Source organism: Danio aesculapii, chromosome 9 (genome assembly GCF_903798145.1).
Source record: "Danio aesculapii chromosome 9, fDanAes4.1, whole genome shotgun sequence".
In the NCBI taxonomy this organism is placed as follows: Eukaryota; Metazoa; Chordata; class Actinopteri; order Cypriniformes; family Danionidae; genus Danio; species Danio aesculapii.
Window position 1 is genome coordinate 8,371,460 of NC_079443.1, and position 17,518 is coordinate 8,388,977.

At 37.8% G+C, this 17,518-nt stretch overlaps 1 protein-coding gene across 1 annotated transcript in view; it reads left to right on the top strand.

Annotated features, from left to right (window-relative positions):
- Positions 1 to 1,733: 1,733 nt before the first annotated feature.
- The window catches only part of fam117bb (family with sequence similarity 117 member Bb), a 91,376-nt gene continuing 75,591 nt past the window's right edge, over positions 1,734 to 17,518 (top strand). Inside the window, exon 1 of the mRNA XM_056464730.1 lies at positions 1,734 to 2,563. Within this exon, the coding sequence (XP_056320705.1) occupies positions 1,909 to 2,563 (655 nt within the window). The 5' untranslated portion in view covers positions 1,734 to 1,908. The remainder of the gene's footprint in view (positions 2,564 to 17,518) is intronic.

The following is a 17,518-nucleotide window of genomic DNA, read 5'->3' on the forward strand; positions in this document are numbered from 1 at the left end:
ACAACAGTTTCAATTCAGATAACAGTGCTTTCAATTCATTCAGTGCATTCAGATAAAAGCTTTACTTTACTTTGCCTTCAGTGCAGTGATCATGTGTGTTTCACACTTGCACACAAATACATAACATGATATTACTATTCACCATAGAGTGAGCATGTTACTATCTATCTATCTATCTATCTATCTATCTATCTATCTATCTATCTATCTATCTATCTATCTATCTATCTATCTATCTATCTATCTATCTATCTATCTATCTTAAAATGCTTTATGTTAAAAATGGATAGCTCATTCCTCAAAAGCAAGTATTGATGTCAATGAAAGTGTCAGTGTCATCAAGATGAAAAGTTCTGACCCCATTGTTTATGAACAAGATAGTCAAATGGCTTTGTCGTGTTTTCATAATGACGGTTTACTCTGTACATTTATTTTCCAATGCAAAAAAGTCAGATTTTGGTGACACTTCCTGAAAATGCTTAAGACAGCACTAGATACTATTTGCACAGCCATTTGAAAACTACAGTAAAGTTAGACATCACTGCATTTAGTGAGGTATCTGAGTACAAGACACTGAATATGTATGTTTCACATTTTTATGTGCTCTTTGCAGCTCTAATTTATTCACAGCATTGTGCAAAAGAATAAATACACCCTTATTTACAACAAACATAAACTTCCTTTGGGTAGAGCTGTGCACAACTGTAAACAACATTGCAGTACATATTGGAACTGAACCTACAACACACAGAGGTTTGTAAATCATTCATGAAATTGTTCAATTTAGAAGACATTATCAGGAAATTTTTTTATAAAATTTGCTACAGATTTTTACAACTAGTTCAACATTTTTAAATGTAATGACTTAAGTAATGAAATGAGGACTATTGGTTTTATATGAAATGACTATTCAGCATTCACAAGTTTAGTTAATTTTGACTGACATGACATGCAAATGTTATAAACAGCAGAGAGTTGTATGAAAGCAATTGATGCATGTCCAAAGGCATTCGCAATTTGTTGGAAGGAATGAGAAACTGCTACTGAGATGTGCACAAATGACTAATTGTTTTGAGAAATGCATTAACTGTTGTGCAAATGTAAATAGTGTTGTGAGAAATGCACCAAAGCCAATAAGAACAACTGTAAAAAGCAATTAGAAATTAGTATAATGGCATATTCTTTTGCGCTAACGTTGTACACTAATGGGATTGCTTCTGCTAACATTGATATATATATATATATATATATATATATATATATATATATATATATATATATATATATATATATATATATATGATGTAAATACTGAATTTATGAAATATTGTGATTTTATGTGTAGAGCGTGATTTCTTTTTATATTTCCTTGTATACTTTTTATTTATTTTTTAATTAAATGGATTTCACTGACAATTTACAGCATTCAACTGACAAAAAGTCTCATTAGGCTGTCAGACATAGTTGATAACTGCTCTTTTTAGACCCATTACACTCAAGAGAAGCATACACTAATAAATAATATTGATAAATCCTTTTATCCTACATTATAAACTATAATTACCTTCGTCACAGCGAAACCATGCAAACTTTTCCCTCATAATAAAATGTGCGTGCTTCACGGAATTAAAGAATCCACTTCCCAGCCAATCAGAAGTTGTGAGTGGAGAGCGAGCAGCCAATCGGAGGCGAGGAGGCAGAGCGCTGGATCGAGTTGACGGTGCGTGGCTCTGAATCTCCCTCAGTTTACTCGAGCTCGCGGAACGGCTCGCTGCGCCAGTCAGTGAGCTCAAAACGGTCTTTAAATGGAGTGACACGAGCACCAAAGAGCATTAATCACCTCAGGCGGGCTTAAACGCACGTTAAAAGTGTTTGTGTTGACTTCTGCGCGATTTCCCTGCGAACATAATGTCTCAAAGAGTTCGCAAAAACGGATCTCCGACGTCTGGAGTGACCGCGGGAAGCCCGAGCGGATCCCCGGGGATCAGCGCCGCTGGAGTGAATTTACTGGGTCGCCTGCTGCCCATGAAAGCCACGGTTCCCTTCCAGCTGAAAACGCAGCCACAGCACCCTCTACAGACACGGACGGTCCTGTCTTCCTCCTCCTCCTCCGGTAACGGTAAATGCCACAGCAGCGGAGCCCACAGCCGGAGCCCCACGCGATCCCTTTCCTCCTGTGCCGTTTCAGCAGCCACGTCCACTTCCTCTGCGTTCATCACACCAGCAGCGGCTTCTTCCTCTCCCTCACCATCATCTTCATCAAGAACTAGCCCCATTATCGTTGTCCACGCGACAAACCCCAGAACCGCTCACGCGCTGGTACCTGTATCCTCCTCGTCCTCAGCCCACTCAGGTGTGCACTTGGGCCCGCAGTGCTGCTCCCCTTCACAGCAGACCAGCTGTGGCTGCTCGGACCCTTCAGCCTTTACCTCTCATTTATCATCCTCTCCGTCTTCATCCTCGCCACTGTGGTCTTGCGGTCACAGAGCCAAACCCCTCCAGACCCCCGAGCATGACAGACTGTCTCCAGAGAGGCTCAGTCCCAGCTCACCTGTGTGCGCAGGTAAACCTACAGTAGAGCTCTTGATTTACAGTAGCATGAAGTCAGAAGTGATGGGCCACATGTTTACTTGACATCACTGTGGTAACTTGTAAACACACACATGGTCTCTAGTGGTTTGTGGGTGTTATTTCCGCTTTCTGAATATTTCACAGTAGTAATAATGTCTCTCATATTTCATAATAATAGAAGGGAACTAATGAGGCTTGTTGTTGCATTAGCAATGACTTGCATTAAAATGCATGCCATGTGGAATGTAGAACAGAGATTAACCTTTTAACTCTGAAAGCCACATATATGACTAAATATATCTTTGAGTAGCCTGTTTCTGCTGTAATTATGGATAAAAAGAACAAATTACAAGCATGTTGATACTTTTATATATAACAACTATGTAATAAACTAATAATTAAATGTAACTAATTGTTTATTAGTAACACATTTTATAAATTTATTTTAAAGTATTAGAAATAATAAAAAACAACTAATCTATAATAGATTTAAATAATCTGGATTTTAATTGGTTTAATACAACTAAAAGTATATATATATATATATATATATATATATATATATATATATATATATATATATATATATAATATATAAATCTGCATTTAAACACAACTGTACAATTACAGTAATAAATATTTAGTATTTTAATATAAAAAGTTTAAATTAAAAAAAAAATGGAATTCATGTAAATTTTAAATTTTTTATGTTTTAATTTTTATTTTTGCAAAAACAAAAAAATTTATTTATTCATTTTCCTTCGGCTTAGTCACTTATTCTTCAGGGGTTGCCACAGTGGAATGAACCGCAAACTATTCCAGCATATGTTTTACTCAGCGGATGCCCTTCCAGCTGCAACCCAGTACTGGGAAAAACAAACAAATTAATAAATGTATTAAATCAATCTATTGTGATGCATCACAGATGAATCTGTTTTTAATGCATTAAAATCATCTGTAGTTTAATGCATAAATTAAATAAAAAATAATTAGTTGTGTTCTGATTATCTGAGGTGCATTCTGGGATGCCCTGTGATGTTCCCAAGCATCAAGCATATATGGGAACTTCACAGAGCATTCCAGTTTGCACATCATGAAGCTGGTAGTATCAAGGTAAATATGAGCTTTTTTTTAAATAAACTTGGTTTAGATCCCATTATTTTATATTTTCTATCATTTCACAATTTTCATGACTTTATTGTTCTACAATTTTGAATTACTGTTTATTTAAGGTAACACTAGATAGTTTGGAATTGGAATTTAAATCTCAGGTGGGAATTGACATTTTGACAAGGGCTGCACGATATTGGAAAAATCTGATATATTTAAAAATATTTTATTTTTCTGCGATATGTATCGCAATACGAATACAATTTCACAAGATAGCTTGAATAGCTCTATTTGGAGGTTTCCTAGTGAGTCTAAGAGGATTCAGGTACAGAAATTTATTATCACTAGGAGTTGGATAAAATATCGATATGCTGATTTATCGTGATATTTCTGGCTCAAGGGCATAGATAAGCTCTTGACATTGCTGGTGACATACATCCTTAGAGCGCATGCATTGAACAGCACAAATTCTGTTTTGTGCGTTTAAAAACATGATTAAAGTACTTCATAATATAAAATAAACACTTAATAATACAAATAACAATCTTGTCTCGTGCTGCAAAAGTCAATTTACATGATTTTACTGCAGTCGAGCTTTGAGGAGGTATGAATGTAGAGAAATTTAGAGAGGTGTGTGACACAATTTTACTGTTTTATCCCAATTATTGATTTTCATAACCATGGAGGCCAAAATTAAAACCGAATTTCGATTAATTGTTTGAATAATTTGGTTTATAGTATTACGGTGAACTCGTAGTGAACTTGACTTTGTGCACTTTTAGGTTACTAACGGTTGATGGAGCGTTATTTCATTCTGAAGTCGATTAAATTACTGGTAGGGACTTTTCAGTAATTGGTGGATATTGGTCGGGACACGTCCCCTCTGTCCATGCCAAGCCTACGCCCTTGTTCTGGCTGCATTACATTATCGATTCTCTGATGCCAAGTATCGATATTTATCTATTACAATCCAAAAAAAAAATTTCTCACTTCGCTTTGTTTCATTTCCAGTTCAAATAGTGCTGCACAATATATCGTTTCACCATTGATATCGCAATGTGATCTTTTGCAATAGTCACATCGCAGGATATATGCAATGTTGAGCTTGTATTATTATTCATCCTTTACATGTGTTTTTGATGCCTGTGATTGTATGATTTTAAAAGCATGCGGGTATGAGAAATTGTACCATTTGTGACCTTAACCACAATTAATGTTATTAAATTATTTTTATTTTTATCATTCAATTACTGTAGTTGAGTACTATTAGACTCTGGAAATGATAAAACACTTTATTTTAATTGTATCTTTGTCTTGATTGTATTTATAGATTGTTAAATACTCACAACACATGCAAATGCACTGCAAATAGCACAGACCACATCGAAAATGTGTCCGGGGACCCCAAAAAGTTTATAGATTGTATATTAGATTTTATGGTGATGTGAATAGTAAACATTAATTCATCAGTCTCTGACTAAACATGTGCATGAAAATGCTCACAACACATGAACACACCATAATGCACTGCAATAGCACAGACAACAATGAAAATGTGTCGAGGGACCCCAAAACGTTTATAGATTGTTCATTAGATTTTATGGAGTTGCACTCCCACTGCAGAATCATCCCAATCAAGCCAACATTATAAATTCTTTCCAAATAGAGATATTCAAGTTATCTGGTGAAATTGTATTCATGTCGCAATATTTATCACAAAATATAGCAATGTAAAATTTTTCCAATTAAAAGTCCAATTACCTAAAAAATGGTTAGATCAAGTAAAACTATTGTTTTGTTTTCACCTTCAGAAGAAACAAGTCAAAAACAAACTAAATTATCCGCCAATGGGATAAGTAAAATAATCTTATTTTCGCTTAGAAATGTAGATATTTGAATTAGAAGCAAGACAAAGCTTTTTTTTTTGCATAAATCGTATGAAATCTGTATAAAGGATTTATTAAATATGAATAAATGTAAAATTATAATTTTTAAAAAATATATAAATTAATTTTTTGTGCCCAAATGTTTTAAACTCCCTCAAAATGCTCAGTCACAAGCCTTAAAAAACACATGCAAATGATAAACCTTCACTCTATTATGGTTAAACTTAGCAGTGACTCTGGAAATCATGTGTTCTGTAGCTCCTGGTCAACTATAATTCAGACTCAACATTGCATATCTTGCGATGTGACTATTGTGTATGCACACATTGGCGATATCAATGCTGAAACTATATAATTTTGACCTTCTTTTACAAATTCATTGATAACCCAATTAAAATGCATAAATATTTTTTCACACACACTTTTAGACAGAATGATGCATTATTTATGTAAGCTCTAATATGCAGATGACCCAAAGTTTCATAACATACAGTATCACACTGTTTTTCAAGTAATTTATAACTAACTAGCTCTCCCTATCAGGCTTTATGAATTTTTTTAGTGTTTGCAGGCTGCAGAGTATTTCAGATGTCTCATTCATAAAACAGCCTGTGGGGAGTCGTGCTGAGAGCAGGCTGTTGTGGTTTGAGGTGGCAGCTCCAGAGGATTTTCTCTTTTGCTGACTGGTAAAAATGCAAATATTTGGTTGCCAGTCACTGGTTTGGACCTTTGACTGTCAAAGGTTTGTTTTGTGATCAGTTTGCCAGCAAGTGTTGCGCTACGTTTGATTTACTGTAACTGTTTGAACTGGTGTTGTGACCGGTACCACATATTTCAAGAAAATGCAATTTCCTCAAAAAGGAAATGTATTTGTCAGCTTTTTATAGGCAAAAAAATCTGTTATGGGCTGTCCCACACCAAATATGCTGTTATTTAAGACCCACCTCGTAGACTGAAGTATAGTAAGTGCTGGTCGCGAAGCAGACCCCGGATTAATAAAGGGACTAAGCCAAAAAGAAAATGAATGAATGAATGAATGAATGAATAACTTGATTGTAATGCAATAATGTGCTCCTTTTGTAAAGCTACTTTGAAACAATAATAATTGTGAAAAGCGCTATACTAATAAGCTCAACATAGGCTCATTCTGAAACGTAGCCCTATATAGATTTCTGGAGATCGCGAATTATGTAGCCAGAAGTATGTATGACTGCAATTCATCTTTAAAACGAACGCAGCAGGGCGGTCACACTAGCAGCTGACCACTTACCTCCGTATGGACGGCTTTTCCACTGTTACCAGTTTGTCTAATGGCTCGCTGCATACGTCGGCGGACATGAGACGTTGACAGTGATGATGGGGTTCGAGTCCAGTGAAGAATGGTTTCAGAAGGTGGGCAAGACAAAAACAAAAGCCAAAAAATAAAATAAACAAGTAAATACAGGGTGACAATGTGGTAAAAATCAGGGGGCTTTTCTTTTTCTGGATTGCTTTTCAAAACACTGTCGGTTGGGTTTAGGGAAGTGGGTGTTCGCTAGTGGTGCAACGGTTTAATCTACTCACGGTTTGGTATGTATCACAGTTTTAGGGTCACAGTTTCGGTACGGTACAGTATGTGCTATGTTTAGAAAAAAAAAAATGGCCTTTCTGAAAAATTCAAAAAAAAAAGAAAAGAAAAAATCATGTTTACTGGGTAACGAACACTGATTAAATAAAAGTATTAAATGTTAAAATAAAATGCTTAAGAAAAATAAAGAGAGAAAAGGCTCAACTTTCATCTTGATTCAACAGTCTCAACCAATTATGCAGATTATAATTATGTCAACACATCTTGATAATTGAAAACATCTGGAGTATTGATTACTTCTGTTTACATTATGCATGCATTACCAAGGCAACAACGTATGTTTACTACCAAATATTCAAGAGAGCTCCATTTCCACTTCTCAGCACCATCGAAGTGAATTAAACTAAAGCAAAGAGAGAGCGTTTGGCTCTTCACTCTTAATTCAGCAGGAATAGTCGGTCAAGAAAAAAACTTCTCTTCGGAGACAGCGGGTAAATAAAATGAATAAATAGCGGGAGCAATAGGGTGTGGAAGAACACCCAGCGGGATCGCGACTTCAGAAACAGACCTGGGTCTAAACACAGACCTCGATCTGTTAGAAACCACTAATCTTTGCAACAACAAAAATCGACAATTGTTATTTTTTGTGTTTGTCTGAATTTGCATTGAGTGTTTTTTGAAACACTGATGGCAATGCGCTGTGTTTTGGTCTCACATGTGCTTTTGCGTGCTCTTTATTTCCTTCACGTGCTGTGCTGAACTCACAGAAACCCCACACACCAACACGTGAGGAAACGTGATGTCAACAACAGATTTACATACTAAGAGATGATTGGACAGATCACAGACATGTGAAATGTAATCGGAAGCGTACATAAGTGGATTTGTTTTTGCTTTGTTGCAGTTGTTTTATCACCAAACCAATATTAATAATGCATATTCTGAACCGCGGATCACAGGGCGCACCGATCCTTGGGAGGACAACAGGACGATACAATTTTTTACAGAGAACTGTTGCATCCCTAGTCGGCACTGGTCAATTGGTGCTTTTTAAAGCACTAAAAGTTGAGTTCAGGGAGGGGGGTGGGTGGGAATATCGGTCGGTTGGTTTGTCCTATCAGCGGCCTTTGGTGGATTTACGTGAGAAGAGCAGGCGCGAATGGCACCCGCGAGAGAAATTCGAGATCTAAAAAAACGTACACAGCGACCTCTGGTGGATTTGCGAAAACAAAAACTGCAAAAAAACATAGCTCCTGGCACGTATTTGGCATTCTCCAGAAATGTATATAGAGGTTAATTTTCAGAATGAGCCTGCAGTGAATAAACTTGAATTGAATGATCATCTGGTTATCTGCTTCAAATAACCCTTTTAGAGAGGGAAGGGTAGAGGTTATTGGGTTGGGAGTGTCATCCTTTGCGTCTTGGCCAAGACCCAGCCCTCATTGTTTTAGTAAATTACCCATGATTCTCTTGGAGCCTCCTCAAACAGCCTGCAAGGCCACGAGTATGTCTTAGCTGTGTTTCTGTGTCAGTGTTGTTTTCTTCTAGTCCAATAATGACACGATCTGTCTGAACAAGAGGAAACTTGATCTCAGGTCCACATTTGACTTCGGGTCAGAGATTCATATGCCTGCTGGAATGCCCTTGTGATTACTGTTTTAGTCTCCTGAGCCATGCCTCCCCTTTTCACTGTATCCCACTGAAAACACTCCGCTCTGGTATGTCCAGTAATTTTCCAGATCACCAGGCTTGCCTAAGATCCCATGAAAGCCGAAGCACACGAGAGGGACTGGAAAGGATGGAGAAAGTTGGGGAAAATCACTCTGAGAGATCTTGTGTCCGGTCATGTGCAGAACTGGCTGCTTTCAAAATTGTCGAGGAGAGTTTGATTGATTGACTTGTCAAATTAATTAGACAGTGAGTCTTTAATCAAAGACAAGTTCACAATAGCTGCTTTTCTAATGTATGGTACTGTACGGGACGACATGGCTCGGCTTGTTTTTTTTTTTTACCTCAGTTTGCTGCAGTGTAGTACCAATTGAAGTCCGTGGAATTATCACTGTAGATTCACCGTCTGTGCTTCTGTGACTTCCTGAAAAACATTTTTTTTCATGCAAAGCAGCAATACATTTTTGAGTATTTGAGTATACTGTAGCAGGTTTGGTGTCTCGTGTCACAAATAAAATTATGCTGGTAGTGACCATAGACTGTAAACATACATGCACGTAGTATCCATGACGTCACCTATAAGTTTCTAAAGAATGCAAAAGAAGCTACAAGTAGGCATGGCCAAGCGTTGGCATTTTGTTTGTGCATCATCGCACCGACCAGGGGATACCAAACAAGAGGCGGAGCGTGAGCAGAGCTACAGACCTCTGCTAGCATTTTGCTTAGATGGGGACAAATGCTAAATACTTCATTACCTGCAACTCGTTTGTGTTCTGACCACATGTGCTTGGTTGTACACTATGTCAATGAAGTATTTAATCTTTTAAAAACACTGTTGTAACAAATTGAGCCACTAAACATTGCTCTTATGACGTTTTTCTACAGGGGGATAATACAAATTACTTCCAAACACTTTAAATATGTGACCAAAATCCAATGTCGAGACAACTTTATATTGATGTCAAATCCTGACATTTATTCGTCAGGTATAGCAACTAAAATCTAACATCTGATAGACGTCATAGTGGTAACGTCCGGACAACGTCAAGCTGTAACATTATTAGACGATATTGATATTTTGTTGTTTTTAGGTGCCATTAGAATGTAACCCAAATGCAACATCTATTCGGTATTGGATATCCATGTTTGTTTCTCGATGTTCATTTCTAAACCAGATGCAAATTGCATTTTGCAAATTGCAACTGCTGGGTAGTCTCTGCTAAAAGATTGTGTTTAAACACCACATAGACTACCACATAGCAGATGTCTACAATTGTCATTTATAAAAATAAAAAATAAAAACAGTCATTCACTGACTGTCTGGGGTCTTTTGCAGCCTTCATTGCTCAAAGACCACCTAAAAGGCAAACTAAAACAACCAATTACAGTTCACATTCAGTAACGCTCTGTTTTATAATCGAGAGTCTATGCTGTGAACTTCACATACTTGTGAATAGGAGAGTTTTGCTATTTTCTCAAATAATTCAAGAAAAACTCAATGATAGTGTTTTCAAGACTTTCAGAAAAAGAATAATATTGTGTGAGCCTGGGACTGACAGTGACCAGGATAGAGAACAAGTGGGCACCAATAGCCTAGTGGTTAAGTGCGACAACATATAGCACCATGGTGCTCAAGGCGATTCCCAGCTCAAGGTCCTTTGCTGACCCTTCCCCTCTCTCTGCTCCCAATGCTTTCCTGTCTACAGCCTCTACTGTAAGAATAGAGAACAATGTGAAATTTACTTTCCTGCCCATAGACGCTGCATTAGAAACACCTTGAATACACTCAAAAATATATAGGCCTAAAAAATAAGATTTATGTATTCTAGTTGCATATAAAATCCATTTGGATTACATCTAACATAATTGTACTAATAAACTTTATGGGATTAATATTTGTTAATTATTTGTTAGGAGTATGGAGCCCCATCAATTTTGCCCCGGGATATTAAGTAAATCATTCATTCATTTTCTTTTCGGCTTAGTCCCTTTATTAATCTGGGGTCACCACAGCGGAATGAACCGCCAACTTATCCAGCACATGTTTTACGCAGCAGATGCCCTTCCAGCTGCAACCCATCTCTGGGAAACATCCAAACACACTCATTCACACATATACATCATGGACAATTTAGCCTATCCAATTCACCTGTACCGCATATCTTTGGACTGTGGGGGAAACCGGAGCACCTGGAGGAACGCAGGGAGAACATGCAAACTCTACACAGAAATGCCAGCTGACCCAGGCAAGGCTCGAACTAGCAACCTTCTTGCTGTGAGGTGACAGCACTGCCTACTGTGCCACCGCGTCGCCAAAAGGCTGTCACACAGCGGATGTGTCGCTCGGCGCCACGACACGGCGCGCACATGACAGTTGAAAGTATCGCACACCAGGTGCGCACATTCACATGCTATTTTAACCGAAACTAATCAGATGGCGCTCTGTGGCGTGGCTGAAAAATGAACAGTGTCCTGAATCGTGGCTGGGCGTCGCCGACAGCCACCGACTTGCGGCACCAGTGTGTGTACCCTGATAGAAACCTATGTTTAGAATTCTGAAATGTACGGCGCTGCATGGCGTGCTTCTGGTGTGCGACCTGCTTTAAGTAAACCAATCTCATCAAATTTAACTAGTTGGGCCAGGCTTTTACTACAGCTACTGTAGATATATTATACCATATTCATATTTTTTACCTGATTAAATCTAATAGTATTCAATTTTAATAGATTTAGATGAATCTGACAACATACATTTACAAAATCTGACAAATTTAACCAAATCAAAAGGCTACAAAGTGTTAATGATAAACTTCATCGTGATACATTTATTTGAGTGTACATTGTAAAATATATAATCACAAAATGTCAAGACAACAAATATTTTTATGCTTCTTTAAATTCATTTAATAAGTTAATCATGTTTCAACAATTTGTTTCAGGTTATACAAAGTTGAACTTAATATTTTTAGTCAGCTTGATGTTGAGATGACTAGAAAGGTTCATTTGATTCACCAAAAAATTGTAAGTGTATACTGTACTTTTTTGTAGTATAATGCAAAGATGATATAACACAAAGTACAGCTTTATAAGTATACATACGTTTTTTTATGATGCTTATGACCATTGAACGTGTCATAACGCTCTTGTAAAACATCCGTCTTTCAAGACAGCTGAAGACATGTTACAGTGTAAGAAAAACAATTTCTCAGAGAGAAGCTTAACTCTCCAACAATCCCAAAAAAAAGTGTCTTGTCATTGTCTTTTTTACAGTGTCCATGTGTTGAAATCAGTTTAGCTTTGAATGTGTTCCTCACCCATTGACGTTCATTGTTCTCAGGATTAGACGACACCATTTCTCATGAGCCGTCCGTGGTTGCAACAAAGCTGACATATGCCGGTGTGTTTCTCAATAGATCTGTTCTCGCTTTTGAAGATCTGCATGAGGACATTGTTCTGTTGCTCTTGGCTGGAGGGGGGGTTTACTGGGGCACAACCGCACTCCCAATCTTTACAGAGAGCGGGATGGTGCAGGCAGGCCAGGGCGAGACCAGGCTGATCTCTCTGTCCTCACAAAGAACACTATTAGGAGTCAGGTCACTATTACACTCTCTTACTTCAGCTGCAGGCCTCTTCTTCTGCTTGGGTTTGTGCATTTAGAGCTACAATGAGTCTTTTGAAGATCGCTATCCCTTCGCTGGATAATCAAAAGTACAGGATGGTTACTTGCATGCCCAAGAGCCTCAGTTCCATTCAAAGACACATGAAACAAATAATTATAATGTGCTGAATAACCTGGCGACATGATGACTGTGAATTGCAGAGCTTGTACAAACATATCCACTTCACTGTGATTTCTGTACTTAACATAATAAAAAAACAGGTTTCTGAATTAGACATTAAGCCATTTAAAAGGATAGTTCACACAAAAATGAACATTTCCCTGTGATTTACTCACACTTTTAAGTAGGCTTAACCTTTAGCTAATTTCTTTCTTCTGATGAACACGAAAGAAGATATTCTGAAGAATGTTGGGGGAAAAAAGCAGCCATTGACATCAATAGTAGGAACAAAAATACTATAGTCAATGGCTGCTTTTTGCCAGCTTTCTTCAAAATATATCTTTATTTGTGTTCAACAGAAGTGGATGAGTAATAATGGGGGAATTTTTGTGTGAACTATCCCTTTTTGTTTAGTGGAGCTATTATGTTTTTTTTCTGTCCCAGGAATGTGTCAGGTCAAAATACCCCAAATATCACTTACTATACCCCATTGGAAATGCCAAGTCTTTGGGTGGGAATAAAAATGAGATGGAATATTTCTTCAAAATATAATCCATTGTGTTTAACAGAAGAAACTCAAACAGGCTTGGAACAAGTGGAGGTTGAGTAAAATCATGGCAGAATTTTTGTGTGAACTGTCCAAAGTTTAGTTTAGTTTAGTTTAGTTTAGTTTAGTTTAGTTTAGTTTAGTTTAGTTTAGTTTAGTTTAGTTTAGTTTAGTTTAGTTTAGTTTAGTTTAGTTTAGGGGAACTATTAGGCTTTTTTTTCAGTCCCCAGAATGTGTCAGGTCAAAATATCAGAGAGAACCCTGAGCTCAAAAGTTCCTTCAGCCCGTGGCTCCCTCCCGTTGCAAGGCGAGAGGGGAGTTTTAACTCAGGTAGAATTCGAGAAATCCCCTGCTGTAGAAACTAATGAATAGATAGTGATTGCTCTTAAGAGATAGCTACTTGCTAAGTACATGCCTATGGTGCTGATTTGGATTAGTCAATAACCTAAGCTGCATGTTTTTGGACGATGAGAGGAAAGCGGGGGACCCGGGGGAAACCCACGCGAGCACATGGAGAACGTGCAAATTCCACACAGAAATGTCTGCTGGTTTTGTTAATGACCAAAACCAAATACGTCCTTGCTGTGAGGCAACAGTGCTAACCACTGGGCCACCGTGCCATCCATCTAGAAAAGGAGGAGGAGTTGGGGTGGAAGGGGAGATTCTTCAAAACGAAGATGTCTGTGGTATGAAACCTAGGGCACTTACAGTGGCCTAGGAATCGTCTGATAATAATAAATTTTAATAATAGGGGGGAGCTGCAATCAATCATAAGCACGTGATCCTCTCGAAATTAGTTTATAAATGAACTCCATTTTTAAGAAATTTTAATACCTGTAAACACTAACTTAGGAAAAACAAATACTATGGAAGTCAATGGTACCACATTTCCAGCTTTTTTCAAAATATATTTCTTTGTGTTGAGCAGATAAAAGAAACTCAAACAGGTTCAACCCAGGCTCATTCTGAAAATGTAGTCCAGTGGAGGTTTCTGGAGACTGCGAAATACGTCCTGGGAGGTACGTATTTTTGCAGTTTTTGTTTTCGCGAATCCACGAGAGGCCGCTACGTGCGCTTTTTCCTGTCTCTCTGTTCTCTCTGTTCTCGCATAAACCCACCAGAGGCTGCTGGATGACTGACTGGCGCAGACTAATCGCCAGACCCACCCTCCTCCTTCCCTAAACCCAACCAATTTTATCGATTGACCCGCCCATCCACTTACTTCCCTAAAACTCAACCAACGATTTTAAAAAGCCGTCCAGAATAAGAAAAGCCCTCGTCTGATTTTTACCACGTTTTCGGATTTTACCACATTCTCACCCTGTTATTCACTCGTTCATTTTATTTTTTGGATTCTGTTTTTGTCTTGCCTGATTTCTAAACTGCTCTTCCTTGGACTCGAACCCCATAGTTGTCATGTTCATCTCTCTGCGTCTCAAGTCCGCCGACGTACACGACGAGCTAACTGGACAAACTGGTTGCGACGGGAAAGCCCTCCACACAGGGTAAGCTGTGGTGCTCTCTAACCCATGTACTGAATAGTGCAAAGTTTTGATATCTCTGCTTCTGTTTACTAGATGTAAAGTTAAATAGCATGAGACGACGTAAAAATAGTGAAGTGAGACGACGTGAAAGTGAGAGTTCATCAGAAGTAACAATCTTGAGAAGTTGCTAATGGAGTTTTTAAAGCTGTTGTGCAAGGATGGATAACCAACGCACACGCAAGAACGCTGTCACAACTTTCACTGTGTGCTATAGCAAAACAACACAAACATGTTAAGCATGTTATGTAATGTTTACTCATTAATGGAATAGTTTACTTTAAAAAGTTTGATTTACTCACCATTTAGCCAATCACATGGCAGAAATTCAATGCATTTAGGCATGTAGACATGGTCAAGACGACCTGCTGCAGTTCAAACCGAGCATCAGAATGGGGAAGAAAGGTGATTTAAGTGACTTTGAACGTGGCATGATTGTTGGTGCCAGATGGGCTGTTCTGAGTATTTCAGAAACTGCTGCTCGACTGGGCTTTCCACACACAACCATCTCTAGGGTTTACAGAGAATGGTCTGAAAAAGAGAAAATGTGGACGCAAATGCCTTGTTGATACCAGAGATCAGAGGAGAATGGCTGGACTGGTTCGAGCTGATAGAAAGGTAACAGTAACTCAAATAACCACTCGTTAAAACTGAGGTATGCAGAAGAGCATCTCTGAAAACACAACACGTCCAACCTTGAGGCAGGTTGGCTACTGCAGCAGAAGACCACATTGAATGCCACTCCTGTCAGCAAAGGACAGGAAACTGAGGCTACAATTAGCACAGGCTCACCAAAATTGGACAATAGAAAATTGGAAAAATGTTGCCTGATCTGATGAGTTTCGATTTCTGCTGCAACATTCGGATGGTAGGGTCAGAATTTGGCATCAACAACATGAAAGCATGGATCCATCCTGCTTTGCATCAACGGTTCTGGCTGGTGGTGGTGGTGTAATGGTGTGGGGATATTTTTTTTGGCACACTTTGGGCCCATTAGTACCAATTGAGCATCATGTCAATGCCACAGCCTACCAGAGTATTGTTGCTGACCATGTTCATCCCTTGTGACCACCAATCTTCCAGCAGAGTAACGTACTATGTCAAAACGACTGAATCATCTCAGACTGGTTTCTTAAACATGACAATGAGTTTAAGTTAAGTTTATGTGACTGTACTCAAATGGCCTTCACAGTCACCAGAGCTCAACCCAATAGAGCACCTTTGGGATGTGGTGGAAAGGGAGATTCACATCATGGATGTGCAGCCGACAAATCTGTAGCAACTAGGAGATGCTATCATGACAATATGATCCAAAATCTCAGGAATATTTCCGTTACCTTGTTGAATCTGCAGTTGTGAAGGCAAAAGGGGGTCCAACGCGGTACTAGTAAGGTGTACCTAATAAAGTGGCCGGTGAGTTTATAATCAGTGGTATATTATGATCTCTGCTCATTGCAATGACAACATATATTACAACAAAAATTCTTTATCATGACAGGCCTACTTCTGTGCAGTTTTTATGCGATTTTTAGAATGGCCGTTTGTTCATTTATTAGCAGATGATGAAGCGTTTGAGGTCAAGAGTGCGTTTGGATGATCCTCCTGTGGGTTGAGAGATGTTTCTCAGAAGATAATCGTTATCTGTATCTGTATCGAACGAACTGGAGGCGTATTCATGGGTCTGTTGATGAATCGCTGTGACGTTATTATTGTTTCGGTCTAGTCACATTCACTCAATTTAGGAGACAGAAGTCAAAAGCACAGGTTTCCCAGGGACGTGGCTTATGGGTGTGTTATCAGTGTGTGTGTGTGTGCAGAATCTGCTGAGTGAGATGCAGGATAGACACAACATAAGAGCCTGCTGTGAATACACAGCGATGATAAGAGAATTCTATACGCAGCAGTGCATCATAGCATCCCTCATGTGAGCCAATCAGAGATGAGATAACATCCCTGACGGTTTGTCGTCTGTGCGCAGTGCTTGTTTGTGTACACGCACGAATGTGTATGTAATTATGTTGTGTATGTACACACATACATAATGCTCTGCCAGTCATTTAGCTGAAAATCAGTGCACAGTTAGGCCGAAAACAAACACAGATGGGAATGTTTGGCCAATGCATTGCAAGCGTGTGGTCCTTTTGTACATACTTGCCATGCATTACTCTGAAACTTAGTGTAAGATAGGGTTCAGCAATCGTGTGTTATTTACAATATAATTTGCTATTAATGGAGAAAGACTTCTTTTTTTTTGATGTTTTTGAATAATTTGTACACTGTAAACATTTTAGAATCAATCTTTCGTAACATTTGGTTTTGTTACTTAAACTTATTAAAATGTTAATCATATTTCAAGTTAATTTTTAAATCATGTAATATTTCAATTGATGATTTAAGTCAGTTTAATGTAATGCAATTAAAAAACTTAATTTGATTCTACTAAAAAAATGTAAGGCATCGACAAAAATTTTGCAGATTATAAACAGCATGTGTTGTATAAATTGTTGTGCGAAATTTAATTTGATCTTTTAAGTCAATTTAATATATATATATATATATATATATATATATATATATATATATATATATATATATATATATATATATATATATATATATTTAAAATGACTTGAAAACTTCATTTGATTTGACTTAAAACATTTATGGCATCGACCATGTTTTTACAGATGTGTGTTGTATAAAATGTTATGCAAGATTTAACTTGATATTTTATGTCGGTTTAATGAAATTGGTCAAAAATGGCTTGAAAACTTCATTTGATTTAACTTACAGAGTATATGAAGAGTTCAGATTCATAACCCTCTAAATCCATCAGACCTCTTTTTTTG